General features: G+C 36.1%; 1 protein-coding gene across 6 annotated transcripts in view; it reads right to left on the bottom strand.

The window, feature by feature from the left end:
* Myef2 (myelin expression factor 2) overlaps window positions 1-8688 on the bottom strand; it is a 36934-nt gene extending 28246 nt beyond the window's left edge. For all 6 annotated transcript variants that reach the window (XM_047541248.1, XM_047541250.1, XM_047541249.1 and 3 more), the window contains exon 1: window positions 8428-8688. In XM_047541248.1, coding sequence (XP_047397204.1) covers window positions 8428-8588 — 161 coding nt within the window. In that variant the 5' untranslated portion in view covers window positions 8589-8688. The remainder of the gene's footprint in view (window positions 1-8427) is intronic.
* Window positions 8689-22488: the final 13800 nt, after the last annotated feature.

Raw genomic sequence — 22488 nt, 5'->3', positions numbered from 1 at the left:
GTCTATTTTCTTTCAGCAGGAAATCAATTGTGAAAATGCATTAAGTCCTGAAATATAATGTTCTATTCTGGGTGGAGGTTACTTGATTGTGCTAAACATTTGCTTACAATAATCTAATAATTCCATTTAAAAAGCAGTAATATTATGTCTCTTCTTTAAAATATTTACTTAAAGGATAGCCAGAGAGAGCAATTTCTATAATTTTTCCCCAATTCTCAGCATCATTTAAAATGCCACTAAACTGGCCAGGCAAGGTGACACATGCCTGTAATCTCAGCGGCTCAGGAGGCCGAGGCAGGAGGATCATGAGCTCAAAGCCAGCATCAGCAAAAGTGAGGTGCTAAGCAACTCAGTGAGACCCTATCTCCAAATAAAATACAAAATAGGGCTGGGGGATAGGGTTCAGTGATCAAGTGCCCCTGAGTTCAACAACCAGCACACACACGCACACACACACAAAAAAAAAACACAAAACTGTTCATCCACGACACAAATTATCTATGGAAGGCATAACAGTTTAGTGGCTAGAAGGGTCATGTGATTATTAAGAAACTAAGCCATAATTACACAAGACCTGAATTTTATGTCATAAATACATTACAGAAAATTTAAAAACATGTGAAAACTCTTAAGGAAATGATGCTACCAGAATATTGGCACTATATTCAGAATTTCATGTTCTAATTCTCAAACTACTCATTTTGACAAGGCCCTCCCTCTTAATATATTTTAAAAACTCCAGAATGGAAAATCTTTGACACTCATACTTCAGATAGAGCACTAATTTCCAGAATATATAAAGAACTAAAAAAACTCTACACCAAGAATACAAATAATCCAATCAACAAATGGGCTAAGGAAATGAACAGACACTTCACAGAAGATCTACAAGCAATCAATAGATATGAGAAAATGTTCAACATCTCTAGTAATAAGAGAAAAGCAAATCAAAAGTACACTAAGATTCCATCTCACCCCAATTAGAATGGTGATTATAAAGAATACAAGCAACAATAGGTGTTGGAGAGGATGTGGGGAAAAAGGTACACTCATACATTGCTGGTGGGGCTGCAAATTAGTGCAGCCACTCTGGAAAGCAGTGTGGAGATTCCTCAGAAAGCTTGGAATGGAACCACCATTTGACCCAGCTATCCCACTCCTCGGCCTATACCCAAAGGACTTAAAATCAGCATACTACAGAGATACAGTCACATCAATGTTCATAGCTGCTCAATTCACAATAGCCAGATTGTGGAACCAACCTAGATGCCCTTCAATTGATGAATGGATAAAGAAACTGTAGCATATATATACAATGGAATATTACTCAGCCATAAAGAATGATAAAATTATGGCATTTGCAGGCAAATGGATGAAATTGGAGAATATCATGCTAAGTGAGATAAGCCAATCTCAAAAAACCAAAGGACGAATGATCTCGCTGATAAGTGGATGATGACACACAATGGGGGGTGGGAGGGGTTACTGTTAGGGTTAGGGTTAGGGTTAGGGAGGGGGGCAAGAATGGAGGAAAGAAGGATTGCATAGAGGGAAAAGAGGGATGGGAGGGGTGGGGGGAAGGGAAAAAATAACAGAATGAATCAAACAACATTACCCTATGTAAATTTATGATTAAACAAATGGTATGCCTTTACTCCATGTACAAACAGAGAAACAACATGTATCCCATTTGTTTACAATAAAAAAAATAAAAAAGAACCCCAATCCAAAAAAAAAAAAAAAAAAATCCAGAATGGTTGAAAAAAATTTTATCTGCTCTTAAGACTAAATTATGACTTCCCAAATTATAACAAATTTCTAGGAAAAAAAATCAATATCTAACATCAAATGAAGAAACACAGTGGGGCTGAGGAGATAGCTCCGTTGGTAGGGTGCTTGCCTCGCAAGCACAAGGCCCTGGGTTCAATCCCCAGCACCACAAAAAAAAAAGAAGAAGAAGAAGAAAGAAACATAGTATTAATGTGTGATTTTAAAAGCATAATGCTATAATGAGATCCAGGATTAATCCCAGTTCTAGAAGAAAAATACTGGAGGAAAATTCTAAGTGATAAATGCCTACATAAAGAAAAAAAGAAAGATCTCAAAACAACTCAACTTCACACCATATGAAACTAGAAAAATAAGTAAGACCAAAGTTAATAAAAGGTCATAACAAACATCAGAACACAAATAAATACACTAGAAAAACAGAAGCTCAATGAAACTAAAAGTTGTTTAAAAAAGGATAAAATTGACAAATATTAAGTTAGACACTAAGGGAAAAAAGAGAAGGATCAACATCAAACAGAAGAGAAATTACAACTGATGATATAGAACTACAAAGGATAATACAAACCTATTATGAGCAATTATACACCAACAAATCTAGAATGGATAAATTCCTAGAAACATACAACTTATCAAAAAAAAAATCTTGAAGAAAGAAATCTGAACTGACCAATAATGAGAATGGAGACTGGGAGACTGAATCAGTATTCAAAATCTCCCATCAATGAAAAATCCTGCCTGACAGCTTCATGGGAGAATTCTACGATACACTCAAAATTTTTTTTCGAAAAACTGAATGAGAGAACTCTTTCAAATCATTTCATAAGGCCAACATTACTCTGATACCAAAGCCAGACAAAGGCACTGTATAAAAAGAGAATTATAGGCCAATATCCCTGATGAACACAGATGTAAAAATCCTGAACAAAATACTAGCAAACTGAATTGAACAGTACATTAAAAGGATAATATGCCATGATTTTATGGAACTTACTCAAGGGATGAAGGATGGATCAACACATGCAAAGCAAAAAGCATGGTATAACACATTAACAGAATGAATTTTAAAAAACAAATGATCACCTCACAAGATGTGGGAAAAGCACTTCAGAAACTTCAACTTGTCCTCTAAGACCAGGAATAGGACAAAGATGCCTGCTCTCACCACTTCTATTCAACTTAGTAAAAAGTCCTGGCCAGAGCAATTAGGCAAAAAAAAAAAAAAAAAAAAAAAAAAAAAAGGCATCCAAATTGGAAAGGAAGAAGTAAAATTATCTGTCTGCTAATGATGTGGTCTCAAATATATAAAACCATTAAAGAGTCCACCAAAAAGAGAAAGAAAAAGGAAAATAGAGCCAGTGCAGTAGCACACAAACTATAATCCCAGCAACTGAGGAGGCTAAGGCAGGAAGATCTCCAGGTTAGCCTCAGCAACAGCAAGGCACTATGCAATTCAATGAGACCCTGTCTCTAAATAAAATACAAAATAGGCTGGGGATGTGGCTCAGTGGTCGAGTACACCTGAGTTCAATCCCAGTACCGCCCCCACAAAAAAAAAGAAAAAAGATGCTGAAAGTAGAAGGACTATTAGGCAATGGGAAGAGAACCAGTTGGGGAAAGAGGGGAAAAGAAGGGTGGACATGATGAATGCATGATACATGTATGTTTGAAAATGTCACAGTGAAACCTATTAAATTGTACAATATGTGTTAATAAGAGTCCACCAAAAGACTTAAACAAATTCAGTATAGTATACAAGATCAACACACCAAAGTGAATGTGCAATTCTATATACCAACAATGAACTATCAAAAAAATTAATAGCACATCTCATTTATAATAGCACCAATAAACAAAAAATAAAAACCATCTAGGAATAAGTTTAACCAAGGAGGTGAAAGACACTAAAAACTATAAAACAATGATGAAAGAAATTGAAGATGACTCAAATAAATGGAGACTTTGTGTTCGTGGACCAGTAGAACTGATGTTATAAAAATATCCATATTACCCAAAACAACCTATCAATTCAATGCAATCCCTATTAAAATTCCAATGATATTTTTCACTGAAATAGAAGAAAATAATCTCAAATGTGTATGAAACAACAAAAGAACCTAAGTAGCTAAGGCAATCTTGAACAACAAAGCTAGAGACATCACATTTCCTGATTTCAATTATATTACAGAGTAATCAAAACAATAAGATACTGACATAAAAACATATATACATACATACAGATGTAAACATATATAGTCAACTAATATTTAACACTGGGGAAAAGAGATTCTCTTCAATAAATGGTCCTGACAAAAAAAGAGGATATCCACGTTCAAAAAAAAGAAACTGAATTCTTACAACATACACGAAAATCAAAACAATAAGATTAAAAACTTAAACGAAACAGCTGAAACCATGGAACTCAAGAAAATACAGAGGAGAAAAACACTTCATAATACTGGTCTTAACAATGACTTTTCTGGATATGACACCAGAAGTACAGGCAATAAAGGCAAAAATAAACAAGTGGACTATCTCAAACAAAAAAGTTTCCAACCAGCAAAGGAAACAATCAACAAAACAAAAAGGCAACCTAATGGGAGAAAGAATTCACAAACCACATATTCAAGAAAGAGGAGTGTCAAAAACATAAGGAACTCATACAACTCAAAGTAAAAAATAAAAGCAAAACAACAACCTAATTAAAAAGTGAAAAAAGAACCTAAACAGGTTATTTTTCCAAAAATGACATGCAAATGGCTAAAAGGTAAAAGAAAAGGTGCCCAACAACACTAATGATCAGAGGAATACAATTCAAAACCACAACGAGGAATCACATAACACCTGTTGGGATGGCTGTTATCAAGAGGTCAAAAGATGACGAATACTGGCAAGGATGGGATGAAAAAGAACCTTATACACTGTTGGCGGGAAAGTGTACTGGTAGTCATTACAGAAAAACAGTATGAAGGTTTCTCAAAAAATAAGCAATAGAACTATCACATGACCTAGCAATTACATTTCATAGTATTTATCCAAAGGAAATAAAAATCACTGTCTTGAAGAGATATCTGCACTTCCTTATTTACTGCACTATTCACAATAGCCAGATTTGGAAACAACCTAAGTGTTGTGTTGCTGATGGATGGCAGGCTAAAGAAAATGTGTGTAAATACACACATATACAAACACAGATTATTCAGCCTTAAAAAAGGAAATTTTGTCATTTGCAGTAACCTAGTTGAACATTATGCCCTGAAGGACATTATGTTAAACGAAATAAGTCAGACACAGAAAGACAAATACTGCATGACATCACTTATATGTGCAATCTAAAAAACTTAAAACTCATAGAGTAGAGGGATGGTTACCAGACATTAAGAGGTGGGGAGAAATGGGAGATGTTGGTCGAAGGGTACAAACGTTCAGTTATAAGATTAATAAATAAATTCTGGTGACCTAATATATAGTGACAATAGTTGTTAATATCCTTGCTATATAATTGAAATTGGCTGAGAGAGTGGATCATGAGTGTTCCTACCACACATAAAAAAAATACTAATTATATGAGATGATGATGTTAATTAGTTTATGATAATCATTCTACAATGTATTCATAGTATATCAAAACATCACATAGTATATCAAAACATCATTAACTACAATTTTTATTTTTTCAATTATACTTCAACAAAGGTAGGAAAAAACTAATCCCAATTCCAGTCTTTAATCCTAAAATGATAAAAATTGTTATTCTACTAGCAAACACTTCACCTTGACCAAATACCTAATATTTTACAAGTACTTTAATGTAACTCACAAATCTCCATATACTCCCAGGTTTTACTTAATAATATATACACAATGAAGAGTTATAACAATATCAGTGTTTTCCTTCCAACTCACTTTTAAGAAAAGGAAAGCTTATATATCATTTTGGCTTATGCCAAAATAAAGAATAAACCTGGGGAAATGTAACATCAATTTTTTTTCTCTAAAGATGTGAACATGCCAATTAAATATGAGTTTCATGATCATAAAAGTTCATTTCTGCATTTCTTCAACAAACATTCACTAAAACTCTTTAAATGTAAGACCCTGAGGCACATGGGTATGGAAGAGAGTAGGCTCCACCCTCAATGACCATGAATTAACATTAGCAAAAGTCATTTAAATTCTGATGACAAGAAGCACTCTCATTTCTAAACAGATATGTTGTAAGGCAATATTTGGTTATTTTTATCATCAACACAAGAAATTCTAATCATTAAAAATATGGTAATGGGGGCTGGGGTTGTAGCTCAGTGGTAGAGTGCTTGCCTAGCACGTGAAGTACTGGGTTCAATCCTCAACACCACATAAAAATAAATGAACAAATAAAGGTATTGTGTCCATCTACAACTAAAAAAAAAATTTAAAAAGAAGATAACAAATTCTTTAAAAAAATTTTTTAAACACGGTAATGTGTTGTTAAATTCTACAGGTTCACAGAGTCAGTTGTTCAATGTGAATGATCCATGCTGAACCATCATACCTTCTTATGGAAAAGACGGTATAAAAAAAAAAATCCCTTAGAACAGGCTGGGGATGTGGCTTGGTGGAAGAGAACTTGTCTAACATGTGTGACAGCCCTGAGTTCAATCCCCAGCACCACAAAAAAGAAAAGAAAGAAATAGAGGAAATTGGCCTGTACTTCCTGTACTTTATATATATTTTTTTCCTCTACCTAACTTAGAAAAGACTTCTTTTTCCCAACTCTCCTCTGTCTTTTCCTACCCTTCAATAGACTTTAAAAGGGATTAGAGTCCTACATCTGAAGGAAATTTGGAAAACAGTTTCACTGGTATCAACACAACACTAATCTTACCCAAGTGTAATAGGGCTACTCTCTAATTCAAGGCTTTACTTTTTTAAGAGGAGAAGGGATGGCACACCCATGTTTAGCTATTCATTAACAGCACTTACCAGTCATTCATCAATATCCAAGTGGGACTGGATCTAAGACCCCACCCTACCCCAAGAGATTAAAAAGTCCAGAGATGCTCAAGTCTCTAACATAAAATGGCACTGTATTTTAAGTTATACAAAACTCCTACATACTTTAAAACATCTCTAGATTACTTATAATACCTAGTACGATGTAAACAGTTGTTATACTGTTCAGGGAATAATGCCCAGAAAAGTTCTATGTTCAATACAGACATATTTCTTTGGAGGGGAGTAACTTTTCAATTCACCATTGGTTAAATCTGTGGAGGCAGAACCCAAAAATATTGAGTGCCAACTGTTAAACTGTTCCATTCTTTTTCAATTCTAATTTTAATGCCAGCACCTGACAGTTCACACTTAGGCAGGTATGACAGAAAGAGATTCACTCACTTTATGGTTTCTCAAGGTGCCTGCCCTCTTTCTTTCCAGAAACAAACTCAAGAATTCCAGTCTCTTACACCTGCCATCTCTATTCTGCCTAGAAGATACTGCCTATTCAAACCCACTTAAGAGTCAGACTGCCATAATGAAGCTGGAGAGAGCTATCCCATCTAATCTGCAATCAACCTAATACAAACTGGTCCAAGTAGGATCATACTGTTTCAAACATTTTCACACAAAAGAAAAAAAGTCAGAATGACATTTACCTTTCCTATCTTAGTATGAGCATATTTACTGCCTTCTACTCTCAAGGCAGAACTGAGAAGGAAAAGGGCATTTTCACTAAATTATTAACACACTTACAACTTAAGATTTAAAGAGGTACGTATATGAAAATAAATGCTTGACTTCCATATCACCCCATATGACAAGAGGTAAGCATAATATGCCTCTGTAACATTTTCTGAGAAACTGAAACTGTGGTGGTGTTGAGTCAACTAAATTCTTTATAGGTATACTAATGATAGATGCAACATTAAAGTAGTGGCTTTTCTTCAACTAAAAAAAAATCTCATTTTACCATTATTTATTTACCAAAATTAAGGCCACCACACACTGAGTTTTTTAAAACAGACTGCACAGTTGACAAACATCACCAGGTGGGCAGGGAAGCACATTTCCCCTTTAAAGCAGCTTGAGTCAACTCCAGGGTTAACACAATGGATTCAGTATAACAGCACATTATTAAACTTCCTCTGGATACATAACATTTCAGAAATGAATATGCACTTTAGAACACAACAATCACTAAACTTGTAAAACTCGGGATGGGGCCGGAGAGAGTGGATATTCCTTTTAAATTTGTTGTATGTGGTTAAGAGGAAATGTCTGATGATGTCACCCCTAGATACTCCCTAGTGATGAACAGTAACTACTGGCCTTTAAGCCGGGGACCATTTTCCTGCAAACCCGTGGCGGTCACCGAGCTCTGCTCAACGGTTTTCCAGGCGAAGTTAGTGAAGACAAACCCGGCAGGGGCGCGGGGCGCGGCCCCCACCCCAACTCCCTGGGCCGCGAACGGCGGGGCCCCGGGGGCAGGGAAGGGCCTAGGCGCGGCCCGTTGCACCTGCTCCTCGCGCCGCCGACGGCCCAGGGGCGGGCCGGGGCCCAAACGGCGAATGTTCCCCATCCAGGCCCAGTTCGGCCTCTGGTCCCCAGCCGCCTCCCCGCCCCCCACCTCGCCCCGGCCCCCGGAGGAAAAGACAATACATTTTAACGCCATTGGAGCTACTGCTGTGCTGCGGAGGCTGCTTCTCCGGCTCCGGGGGGTGCGGTTCTCGCCGCGGTTCGCCCTGAGGTTCTGCGGGCTGCTGATGCGGGCTATCGTCGCCAGCGGCCCCGAGCACCTCGGGCTTGTCAGCGTCCGCCATCCCGCCGCCGCTGGCTCCGCCTCGGCCGCTTGCGCTGAGGGGCTCCGAGCGCGACAATGGCGGCGGCCGGGGAAGCGGTAACGGATCCCGATTTGAAAAGGCCCCGAGCGCTCAGTTGCCCGGATCTCGCGAGAACCGGTCGAGGCTGGGCGACTGGGAGACTGTGTGAGCCCGGTGCGGGGAGTGGGAGTGCGGTGGGGGAGGGGAAGAGGGGAGGGGAGAATGGAATGAGGCGGGGGTCAGGGCCGCCTTTGCAGCGGACGACCCTGCACCTGCAGGAAGGAATTGACCAGTCCCGACGCCCCTAGGGTAGCAGGTTCTGACCACCATCCCCCTTGTCGCTTGGCACCCAGTGGTGTCCTCGCTTACAAAACGGGATTAGAAGCCTCTGAACCTCGACACCTAGATAATTCAATTCATTCCGGGTAGGGGCAGTTTAAATTAGAGAAGCACACCACACCATCTCTAAAGACATCTGCATATCTTCAATCCCCTTTGAAAATCCTTTGAATGATGCAAATAAATCACTTATCATTTCAATGCCCAAGCACCCTGTGGATATTCAATATGTAGTTATTGATGACTGATTGCAATTCACCAAATTGAATGGCTTTGAATTTGAGGATTGGTTGTTCTTGAGGGAAAAGATTTCTTTGGAACTCAGTTTTCAACTTAGAAAAAAAGAAGATTGAAAGTTTTTGGTTTGGGGGCATTTTTTTTTTTTTTTTTTTTTTTTTTTTTTTTAATTCTCCGGCTGGTGATCAATGGGAGGAATTCATAATTTTCATAAGAAATCTTCTACATTGGATGATAATAGACATTTGGAGTTTTGGTTATGTGTTTATTATATGCTGTTGGAAATGAAGCAGTTATAGGCTCTCAAATCTAATTACCACGTGAAATGTTAAAATATAGTCATAGATTTTTTTTTCCTTTAAGTATGAGAAAGATAACCCATTAAACTTAACTCCTAACTCTTGAGTACTATAATTATATTTCGCACTAAAATAACCTTTTTCTGCTGAAAAGTTCAAAGACCTTCCCAAATGTTTCCTTTCATAAAAGAACATTCAGTTTGTGTGCTTTGCAAAATATTACACACACACATTAGCGAAGTTGTAACTAGAAACTAATACTCAACACTTAATTTCCTCTATATGTAGGTACCTGCCCTCTACCAAAAAAGAATATATATGTGTGTGTGTGTGTGTGTGTGTGTGTGTGTACCATTAAACATCAGATCCTGTGCCTGAACTATTTCATGAAACTCACAGGCACACAATCACAACATTTTAATCTATTAGAATGCTTGGTAAAATACTGCACTTGGGGTACTGCCTACATTGTTTCACAAGCACAACAAATGCTATTGTACTTGCTACAAAAATTGTTTCTCTTCAGTCATCTCTGAGACAAAGTATTTGGAGTAGAAGAAAGTGCACTGGAGTTTTGGCAGAGTGAATGAAGGTTCAAGTCCCAGCTCTGCCATTTCTGCCTATAACTCCTTCTCAATCTCTCTTCACAATAAATTAGGGCAACAATACCTGCCTTGCAGGATTAAGATGAGAATTAAAAGAAAGTATCTAGAGCAAAGTGCTGTGTATTACAATTTTTTATCTCTTAAGGCTCCAGCAGTGTTTTAGTCAACAAGAAGCCAGGTAATGATTCTTTAATACTAAAATTTAAATACTTTCTAAATAGTCAGAATTCTGTTATGCTTTTGCTATAGTTGAAGTTAACAATGAAACTTAATCTCACAGTCCCAAGTCCAGTAGATTCTTGCAAAACTCCTTTAATCAATTTAATTCAATAGTCTTAAAGAGGTCTTTATGCCTAAAACAGAGTTGTAGATACATAAGGAACACAAAATGAGTAGAGGGACTTTTGGGGTTTTTTTTTGTTTGCTTGTTTTTAAATATTTGTAGTTGTAGATGGACCCAATACCTTTATTTTATTTATTTACTTTTATGTGGTGCTGAGGATTGAACCCAGTGCCTTGGCAATGCCAGGCAAGCACTCCACCACTGAGCTATAAACCCAGCCCCAGGAGAGGGCTTTTATAAAAAGTACTATTTGAGTGCTATAATAGATACAAAGCCAAGTACAATTAAAAACTTGTTTACAAATCAAGAGACTGGACCACATATCATAGTGGGCCAATTAAAATATTCCATTCAAATATTTATCTTGATTATTGAGCTTTGGGGCACACCCTTTAAATTTTGTGCCTAAGATAAATACTGTACTTGCTGTACCTTAGTCCTGGTCTTGATAAATGCACGAAGAGCAGAGTTTTGTTCCTACTGTGGGATCATCAAGGACTTCCTAGAAGACCCGACTCCTGAAAGGTGGAGAGAATAGGGGCAGCTTCTGATGAGAAGAGAAATTGCTGTATACATTGATTTATATATTGATTTCCTTCCTCTCTTGCTATTAATATTGTACTCAAATATATCTGCAAAAGATAAATAGCTATTAATAATCTATTGCTGAATCCAAATTCTATATTTTCCTTCCCTCCACCCTGTTTCATTGTTGTTTTAGTATACATGTGCACATTGGAAATTTCTTAAATAATGCTTAACTTTTTTATCTTCCTGTAGTTCCCGCTACAAAATTATTTTCCTTTACAACTTCACAAAATGTATTTCTTTTTTTTTTTTTTTTTTTTTTGGTAGTGCTGGGGATTGAACCCAGGGCCTTATGCTTGTGAGGTAAGCACTCTACCAACTGAACTATATCCCCAGCCCTCACAAAATGTATTTCTGATACAATGTCACCTAACAATTTGGTTTTCTTTCTTACAAACTGGAATGTGTGCTTATGAGAGAGACAAATTTTTAACCCTAAAATTCCAAAATCTTTTCAGTTAATTCCTTGATATATGCATCATTTATGATTTTTGTTCACCTGCTAGCAACAATGACTGGAAACAAGGGAGTCTTAAACAAGATTTTATCACTCTCTGTAGTAAAAAGAAGTACAGAGGGAGCACCAAAGGGAAGGTATAACAGCTCCATAACCATCTTGGACCCAGGTTCCTACTTTCTTAATCTTTCACCATTTTCTTGCAAGGCTCCCATCAATAAGGTAGCCCCATGACCCATGATGGCTGCTGGAGATGCAGGCATCTTGTCTGTATTTAGGTCAGAAACTGTCCAATAAAAAGAAAGCATCCTATATAGAAGTCTAACATAGCACTTCCAGTGATGGATTAGAATATAGTCAAGTGACACATTCAGCTGTAGGGGAGGTTGGCAAACAGTTTTGTGGCAGGACTCCTGAAGCTTTAAAAAGACTTCATAATTTTTAAAAATACTATGGCGAATATTTGAAACCCGTTTATGTTTCCTTTTTTTTCTAAGAAGTTTATTCTGTGATGAAAATGTGGATATTATCTATTGAAAGAATAATAACAATAGAAAGAAAAACCTAAACTTATTCTAACAATCAACTCTCTTTTTTCTCTCCCTCTCTTTTCATCATTCCACCACCACCACACTGCTTAATATAGGAGTTCTTTTTTCAACACTTATTATTCCAGAAATACATCCTATAGAATGGTCTCTACCAGCCAAATGATTTTAGAATTAAGACAATCATCTGAATAATCTGAGCAGAAGCCACTTTCACTTCAATTATTAAGTGCTTCAGAGGATCTCAAGGATTTTGCTTGAATTCTTTAGGTAATTGTTTTGTTTTCAAATTTATAATCCTAGCATCATTACCCAGTGATAGACTCACATTTGATTTTTGTAAACAATATTAGTACATAATTTTTTCTCTGAAGACTAAGGACTCTAAAATTCCTAGATATTTATTTGAGTCTCAATTTTTTAACTACTTTCCAATTCCTAGCTTAAATCATCCTGTCTTTTTCTCAGTCTCACCCTAGTAACTCCATTAGAAGAATAAACTTCCAAGAGCCCTGCTCTACTTTTCTTCTTATAGACATACCTACTCCCTTCTTCTTAGTAATTCCTTGAATTAGACATTTTCTGTTCAAAGCCATGGATATTACGTAGCAGTATTTTTTAACTATCCTCAGTTTAGTATCCTAACTCAAAGAGCATTAATTAAGATATTGCTTTATGTCAAATATTGTTTTTAACCTAAGTAATTACACATTTTAGCAACATTATTCTCAATTTTCAATTACAACATTTGAGAGAGAAAATAGATTTCTTAGAGTGATAGATTAATAAGGTTCAATCTACATGCACTCTGCATATTTGAAGATAATCTTATAATGGTGATGACAGAGAAAATAATGGACACAATCTTTCCCATTTTATTTGGTGTTGGGAAACCAATTTATTTATAGTGGCAATGAATATTATTATTAAAGTCCATAATTCCTAGCTTCACTTGCCCATGTGACAATATTCTTGGCAATAAGATATAAGCAGAAATATTGTGAGGACCATGTAGGAAGTTCCTTGGAAGATACTGACTTAACTTTGAGAACAATCCCTTTCTCCTCTTTTGCCTCCTCCTGCTGTTAGCTTGGAATAGAGAAATGATGTCTGTAAGCAACAGCAACCAGGTTGGACCATGAAGTTATTGTATAATGGAAAGCTAAGTACTGATGATGGTAGACAAAAATACAATCCAGGTCTCTGATGACACCTTGAAACCACAGTAACAACCCTGACATTTTTATCCCCAGACTGGTTCAGTTTGGATTGATGGTTTTTCTTATACGCACCTGAACTTAATTCTGATGACCATCATTTTTAATCAAAATGATTGATTTGCCTAATATTCTCTTCTATGCTGTGGTCATACAAACACTGTTTGTTAAAAGTCCTGAAGAACTCAGGTATGGTGACCCATGCCTGTAATTCCAGTGACTGGGGAAGTTAGGCAATATGATCACAGGTTCAAGGCTAGCCTCAGCAACTTAGTGAGACCCTCTCTCAAAATAAAAAGTAGAAAGGACTGGTGTAACTCGGTGGTGAAGTACTCAATCCCTAGTACCAAGAAGAAAAAAATAAATGTCCTGAAGACATCATTTACATTTGTTTTTGTTTGCTCCTTTGTTTTGTGCTGTAGAACACTACAAATTTTTAATCTTATAGCAATTCTCCTTATTTTCCTTACTGACAGAACCACAATTTTGTTTAGAGTAGTAATGTGCCTAACTAAAATATCAGTAGTGACCACAAGACACAAATCTAATAAGTTGTAAGGAGTAATATACTAGGAATTCTGGAAGTTGTTTGCTTTCCTAATAAGTTTTCTGCCTGCCTGCCTTCCTGTGAGGCCCAAAGCTGGATTATACATCTCGAAACCTTGAGTTAACCCTAAGGACAAACAAGCTAAGGATGACAGAGAGGATAATAAGAAACTGAAAAACTGATGACAGCAAAGAGCCAGTCCTGAACTGCTCATAACCAAACTTCATGTTTGGAAAGAAAAATGACCTCCATTGTCCTTTGGCAACGCCATTGGATTTCTGTTATTTCAATTCCAAGAAAAGTGAACCTTTGCTCTATTACAGCCCTTTTCAGCAAGGACTTCACCATTCCTGATGGCTGCTCATCACCTAGATTTTGGAAGCAATGGTTTTTCAATAGTACTATAAATGTGATTCATTTTGTCATAATATATCATGAAAGTATAAACTGAAGTAATTCATGTCAATATACTTCCATTCACAAACTGTTTAAACATGTTAAAAGTACATGTTATACAGGCAATATGTATAGAAACAAACTTAATAACATGTATTTCCTTGATTTTCACTTCTAAGTTTTTCAGTAGTTTGGGGGTGTGCCTTTAAATTTGGTCAAACATTTAGATGTTTCGTGTAAGAAAGGATTTAATATACAATGTTTTAAAAGTTTGTTTGTTTTAATAACAATTAGTAGAACTGGAAGAACCACAGTCTAGGAGTTATTGCGAGATTTTTAAAAACTTAGGAAAGACAGGACTCACAAGGAACCAGCAGCATCAATCCATGTGACCAGAGGCAGGGAGGAAGGTCTCAGGACTCCTGATGTCCAGAAGAGGCTGGCAGAATATCCCATCTGCCATTTGCTGATACCCACAAAGTTACTTGTGACTGCAACTGAAATTAATGTTTTCTCCTTCTCTTCCGCCGCCCAAATTTTGCAACAGTGTCTCTCATTGGCAGAATTTAGGTTGGAATACAACTGACAACAAAGTTTGAGAAAGGTCCCATAAGAGAGAAAGGTCCCATAAGCTTGGAAGTGTAAGGATCATGTTGAGTATTAACAAGTGGCATTTGGCACAGTTCCTAAGTCATTTAGCATACTTTCTGAGGTATTCAAGCACAAGGGAGAGTTACTCATTCAGTTTTTCATTCATCCTGCCAAAATAAAATAAGATCAAATCAAAAAATGTTTAAATTTATTGTGCAAACAGAGATCAGTTTGCAAACTGGGAGACCTCAAACTGAAAGCTCAGAGGCATAGCATTGCAGGCTGGTTTATAAAACAAATAATATAAAATTTTTGTCATTTCTGTTTTTGTTTGCTGTGTTGGAAATCAGACCCAGGGCATCACACATGCTAGACAAGTGCTTTCCCACATAACTGTAACCCCAGCCTGAGAAAGTTTTTTCAATTTTTGCAATGATTGGGTATTACCAGATGGTAGAAGATTGGTTAAAAGTGATCCTGTTATACATTTTTGAAAGACGTTTCACTTATGCTTATCAGAGGCATTTATAAGAAACAACCTAAGTAATGTTTTGTTCAGGAAGTCAAACTGTTTTTGTCTTCTCCAGGGATTCTCAAGCCTGGTCTCCATTTTACTTTGCTACAGTCTCCCATTCATTCATTATGTCTGTTAGATTTAGAAATGCTTGCCCCTCTTAATAAGATAAAACATGTAACAACATTTGTGACCTACTATTCTCTTAAGTGCACTAACAAATCTCAAGTATGAGTTGCCTGCAATACCTTCAGGTTCCTAAAGAGATTGCATGGTAGTACTAATAGGATAGATGCTCTGATAGCCCCAAAGTCACAGAGAAAAGTTAGGTGTACTTGAAACCAGACCTCTGCATCTGCATTACTAATTTGTCAACCATAGAAATGAAATGATGTACCCCAGTTGTGTACAATGAATCAAAATGCAGTCTGTAAAAAATTTAAAAATAAATAACTTTAAAAAAAAAGATTTCTGAAATCTTGGACCTTTTGCTTTCCAACTTTTTATTGCTTTGAAAATCATCTGAAGTTCCAGGGACAGTCATGTAAGAACTACTGTGAATATAGAATATAACAGTTATAAAAATTAATCAGTGCCCAGAACATTAGGTTTATATTTTCTCCTTAAAATTGCCATATTTTTAAATGCTCTTTTAAACAATAGCCACTAACTTCAAATTATTTTATACTGACTCTTAGATAATATTGAATGATGCCCTTTCTTAGGCCTTTTTAATTGCCTTCGATAGTTACCTCAATTAATTTTGTGTATTACTAGATAAGTATTCATTTAGTTTAACTTTGCCTAAAATACGACAAGCGTGAGTTTTATGTGGCTAGCTTAGTTTTAGAAAAATGATTTCAAGTACTCAGATGTTTCTCCTTTAGCAACATGTGCCCTGAAGAAGGAAAAAATCTCATATCCTACAAAATCATGCACTAAAAATAACTGGAAACAATAAAATGAGAAGACAAGCCATAAACTGGTATTTAAATTCTTTGCAAAATATGTATCTGATAAGTGACTTATTCCAAATATACAAAGAACTGGTAAAACTCAACAATAAGAAAACAAACAACCAAATCAAAAAATAGAAAGAGATCCAAACAGACTCATCACCAAAGAAAAGGTACAGATGAAAAATATGTGAAAAAAAAATCATCAATCTCATATGTCACTAGTGAATTGAAAATTAAGACAACAGTGAGATCCCACTACATACCTATTACAATGGCTAAAATCCAAAACACTGACAATTCCAAATGCTGATGAGGATGTGCAGTGACAGGAACTCTCATCCATTTGTTGCTGACAGGAATGCAAACTGATACAACCACTTTGGATGACCATATGACACTTTCTCACAAGTGAAAATATAATCATACCATACAATTCAGCAATCACTCTTTTATTTACCTAGATGGGTTCAAAACTGTCCAAACAAAAGCCAGCACACAAATGTTTATAGCAACTTTATTGATAATGGCTGAAAATTGAAAGCAACCAAGACATCCTTTATTAGGTGAATGGATAAACTGCAGTATATTCATACAAGGGAAGAGTATTGAGTAATATAAAGAAATGAACTTTCAAACTGTGAAGTCATAGAGGAAGTTTAAATGCACATTGCTAAATGAACAAAGCCCGTCTGAAAATGCAACAGAAGCTCTGTGACTCTAGAAATACATCCTAGAAAAGACAAAACTATGGAGACAGTAGAAAAAGATCAATAGTTTCCAGGTGTTCAAGAAGGGAAGGGATGAATAGAGCACATTTAGGGATGTGAAACTACCCTGCATAACAGTATTATGGTGGATACATAACATTATGCATTTATCAAAACCCATAGAACTGACCAACATAAAGAATAACATAACCCACAGAATTTAGTTTATAATAATGTATCAGTATTGGTTCATCAATTAGTAGCAAATATGCCACCTGAATGCAAGATGTTAATAATAGGTGAAACTGTGAGGGAAAGAGAAAGGAGATATATGTGAACTTACTCTCTCTCTATCCCTCTGCCTGACTATTCTGTAATCATAAAACTGACCTAAAAACTAAAGTCTATTCAATTTATAAAATAACTGAAAAGATTTGGGGGGAAAAATCATGATGGGGGAAAAAAACAATGTTTTAGTCAGCTTTTTCACTGTTGTGACTAAAAGACCCAACCAGAACAAACATAGAAGAGGAAGAGTTTATTTGGGGTCTCACGGTTTCAGAGATCTCAGTCCAAAGATCTCAGTCCATGGACAGTCAGCTCCATCATGGCCCAAGACTGTGACAAAGAGAAGCAGCTCACATGATGATCAGATAGCAAAGAGAGACTCCACTTGTCAGATACAAATATATACCTCAAAGCCATGCCCCCAATGCCCAACCTCCTCCAGCCACAACCCAACTGCCTTCAGTTACCATTCAATTAATCCTATCAGGTGACTGATTTGCTGATTGGGTTAAGGCTTTCATAACCCAATCATTTCTTCTCTGAACCTTCTTGCATTATCTCACTTGTGAGCTTCTGGGGGACACCTCATATCCAAACCATAACAAACAATGAAAAAGCTATGCAACATCACAATCAGAGCACTCCAAAAACGTTTACACACCTATTGAAAGTGCTAGCAAAGTTAAGAATACAAGTTCAGGGGTGGGAAGATAGCTCAGTTGGTAGAGTGCTCGCCTCACAAGCACAAGGCCCTGAGTTCAATCCCCAGTCACTGCAAAGAAAAAAAAAAAAAATACAAGTTCAGAAATATTTTACACTATACGTAAAACTTTTCAAATTGGGCTCAATGCTGAGCACCACATATAAATAAATAAATAAAATAAAATAATAAAAATATTTTTTAAAAAAGAACAAATTATAGGAAAATATAAAGAAATACTGAGTATGAGAACAAGGGCAAATAAACAAAGATCAGGAAGAACCGTGTAATATATATTTTCAAGAAAGAGCATGTGCTAAGAGATAAAAAGGGAGGTGAATTAACATTGGGTACAAGGCTGCTTTCCTCCATAACTTACTGCATTCAACCGTCTTAGTGGACTTGAATATTAGTTACTGCTGCTTGATAATCAAAACATTAACATACTGGGAAAATTGTGCATGAAACAATTGATTTCCACATTCTATTGACATCCCTATTTCTCAATTATGTATTAACTGACTCATATTACAGAAGCATATGTTGTAACAGTAAAAAAATGACTTTTGTTTCTTTAACCAAGCAAACTAATTTAAGCCAATTTCTACGTGACAACTCACACATTTGTGGACACTGAGCTCAAGATACCCTATCATATGAATTAGATTCAACAGTAAATATGGCAGAGGATTTGAAGTATACTTTTAGGAAACAATTTAAGGCTTATGTGTAGTAAAATTAAAACCAATCAAATGAAACTTATTTTAAATAGGTCATTCAGAACTGAAACACTTAGGGCATTTTTCTTTGCAGAAAAGTTTACCAGCAAAACATAAAATCTCATTTTCAATGGGACTTATCAAATAGGCCAGCATTAGATCATTATCTGCACTGAAGTGTCATCATACTCAATTCACTTATGAGTCTTCTCACTTAGATAATTTCTTCACTGTTGACAAAATCCAGCACAGTCATTTTCTAATCAAATCTAATCATTCTATTACCACCCTCTCTAATCCTATTTCAGCACATTCAGCATTGGCTACTCTTGAGATATAAGATGGTAAAATGACCTAGAGGAAAATTTCTAAGAAAAAAAGAAGAAAAACATAAAACTAGTAGAGTTATTTTTAAAAGTACAGGACTTTAAACCACTCAATATCTAATTGCAAAACTGGCACTAAGATCATGGTTCATTCATTTATAGAAGAAGTTTTGAAGTGTTCCCTAGGGATTATGTTGGATTATAGAAATGAATTTCTGGGAGGTCCATGAATGCCTGAGTTGTGAGCAAAACATTTGTATATATGTATTTTAGAGAAGTGGCATATATTTCCTACTATAATTTCAAAGTCATTTTTAATCCTTCCCCCACCACCCCCCCAAAAAAAGATTACAACCACTTAGATAGGAAGAAGGCATGGATAGCTAAAAATAACACTCAAAATAGGAGTGCATTCAAAAAAATAAGCAGTTAACTTTTTGACCTAGCTAATTGTTTAATGTCATCTAAAGTCAAATAAGCATTAGATTGATTCAGTTGACTTTTGTGTCCCTGTGATTAAAATACCCAGTGAGAACAGCTTAGAGGGGGAAACAGAGTTCTCAGTCCATAGACAGTTGACTCCATTGCTCTGGGACTAAGATGAAGCAGTACATCATGGAGGAAGGGCATGGTGGAGGTAAGCTGCTCATTTCAAGACAGAAGGAAGGGAAGAGAGAGAGAGATAGAGAGAGAGAAAGGAGACCAAGACCACAGGAAGAACAACCATTCCAGGGCTGTCCCCAGTGACCCACCTCTTCTAGTCACATCCCAACTGCCTACATTTACCAGTCAGTCAGTCCATGTGAACTTGGATGCACTAATTAGGCTGCAGCTCTTATAATTTAATCATCTCACCTTTGAATATCCCTGCATTAATGGGAGCTTGGACACCTCATATCCAAATCATAATAGTAAGTGATATGTTGAACAAGATTTAATGACAACCATATAGTTGACATAGAGAAGATTGTATAAACTAGGAGTTGTTTTATGTAGAATATTTTGTATAAACTAAGAATGTAATGACAAAAAAGAAGAAAGATGATTCTGTGTGAAAGGTATAAACAATGTCACTCATATATTTACCTTTCTAATAATTTATATTGCTCTGAAAATAAATCATGGAGTCTCTGGAAGTATAGGTTAAGCCATATTGTTTTAGAATAACATTCATATAGTTCATACCTCTTGGAAATTTTTTATAGAGGTTGAGCAAGGGTTTGAAATGCAAGCAAGTGTTCGGTGTTTTATTTTTATATAATTCTTCACTTATTTGGCAGTGGAGAATAAAATATAAATTACATATTAATTTCTGTGCTTCTATGAACTTTGTAAAACTTGCCATGTAGGTTTACAATGTATCTCAAGGGCAAAGAACAAATCTCATTTATCTTTGTATCCCAGAACCTTGCAAAAGAAGTAGAACATAATGAATTCCTTAATCCATTATATTTTCCTGAATGAGCCACATTGCAGATGTTTGAGAACATCGTCACCTTTTACATAGCTTGAAAAAGGTGAAGGTCATGCACTAGCACACACCAAGGAACCTAATTTATAGTTAAAGCTTTCCTTTGGCACCTATTCAAAATTATTAACTGGAAGCACCATATAAAATGATGTTTGTACAGATTTTTTTAAAAACACAAAACTATTCAGAGCAACCTTCAAAATCTATGTATGTGCATATGATGTAAGTGACTTAACAAATCAACATTCACATAAATTATCTATGAAAAACTAGCCCTCTTTCTAAACCATGTAAGAATTAGGTCTATAACTTCTAGATTTTAAAAATCAGCTTTATGATCATTTACCTTGGGGCCATATTTAAAGTCATAGAATGATAAGTCAAAATCCCTAACCAAAATAACAAATTCTTGGAATGGGGTCCATATATCAACAGCAGAATCAAGTAACTCGGTTCTGTTCCCTTGAGCTAGAATTCCAAAAAGAATGGATGATTACAGATCATAGTATGGAAGTATAGAATGGAGTCAACTGTAGCATGGGTCCAGGCAGGGTCAAAATCTTTAAATCCAATGAATCAAATTCATAAACAGTTTGTTAATGCTGTGCCAGCAAAATATTTCCATAACTAACTTCTGGACTGGTTGGAACAGATTATTTTGCAACAGTCTAGAAATGTAAAAGAAAAAAAAATAGATGGAATAAAATTACTTCCTTTTCACACTATACAGTAACTTTGTTTCCAGAATACAATTTCTAGCACTTGCTAGTTGAACTGAACCAAGACTAGCAACCTTTTTCAACACCTACAATGTTGTTAGAAATGAAGAATCTGAGACTTCAAAACCACACCTACTAAATTAGAATCTGTGTTTTAGTAATATCCCCAGGGGATTCATTTGTACATTAAATTTCAAGAAGCACTGTTCTAGCCCACAGTACTAATAAATTATGTGGTCCTTAACAAGTTTGTAAAACAATAGTAAGAAAAATGTCACTAGAAGAAGATACATCTTCCTCTCTCTTTCATAATAGGCAATGACATCATCTATTTTTTAGGATGTTTTAATAGTCTTCGTTTAAGACTATTAAAGAACAATTTTTTTCCAGTATGACTTTTTATGAACTCCCAGGTATACTTTGCCCAACTTTTCAAGGTCAATACATTTCCTAAATTATTAAATACCCTAAATAACCATCACATTTCTGTTCACCTTATTATTAAAACTTGTCACACATTAAGTGTTCTCAATTTTTTAAAGAATTATTATTATTAAAATGAACAATGTCCTAATTCTGTATCTGTATTTTCCCCAAAAACCAACAATTTACTAGATCATCGGGTGAATAATTTGTAGGAAACCTACAGGTGCTTGCAAATTGTAGGTTCTGGATATAGATCAAAACATGAATGGAATCAGAATTCTTAAAACTGAGTTTGGAGGAAAAAAAATAGAGCCCTAAATTAGGGATAAGGAAGAAGATTTCTGTTGTTTAAATTTGTTTTGCTTTGTTTTCAACGTGGTGTGTTTGCAAGCTACATGTTCAACGCTGTTTAGAAAACTGCCTCGCAGCTACCTAAAGATTTTATTGGAGCGTTCTTCTAGCTGATATTTAGGAGCAAGGTCTCACTATGTAACATTTCAGGACTACGGACAGCGCCTAGGCGCCTACTCCTGGAATGGGAGGGGATTCGTTTGGGTTTGTTTCGAAGAGAAAACAGAAAGGATAGGGGTAAAGAACTCTAAGTGACGCAGTCAGTCCCCAGCTATACCAATACACCTTTCACTCCCGTTTTTTCCTTTATCCGATGATAAAGGAAATCTAGAGCCTACTGATCAGCGGAGGCTGCTGTCATCACGCGCAGCAAAATGCCCGCGGCACATCTGGGGATGCAGCAAAGAGAGGAAAGAAAGCAAGGATTGTCGCAATAAATTAACGAAACCCTCACGGCCCTCGGAAGCAAAATGATGATGAACCCTGATTGCTTATCTTCAGGGTGTGATATGAGCGATCATGAGCGCCTGTTTCCTTTTTTTTTTTTTTTTTT

This window comes from Sciurus carolinensis, chromosome 2, assembly GCF_902686445.1.
Source record: "Sciurus carolinensis chromosome 2, mSciCar1.2, whole genome shotgun sequence".
Lineage (NCBI taxonomy): Eukaryota > Metazoa > Chordata > Mammalia > Rodentia > Sciuridae > Sciurus > Sciurus carolinensis.
The sequence above is the reverse complement of the archived record's forward strand: the minus strand, read 5'-3'. Positions and strand labels throughout refer to the sequence as shown.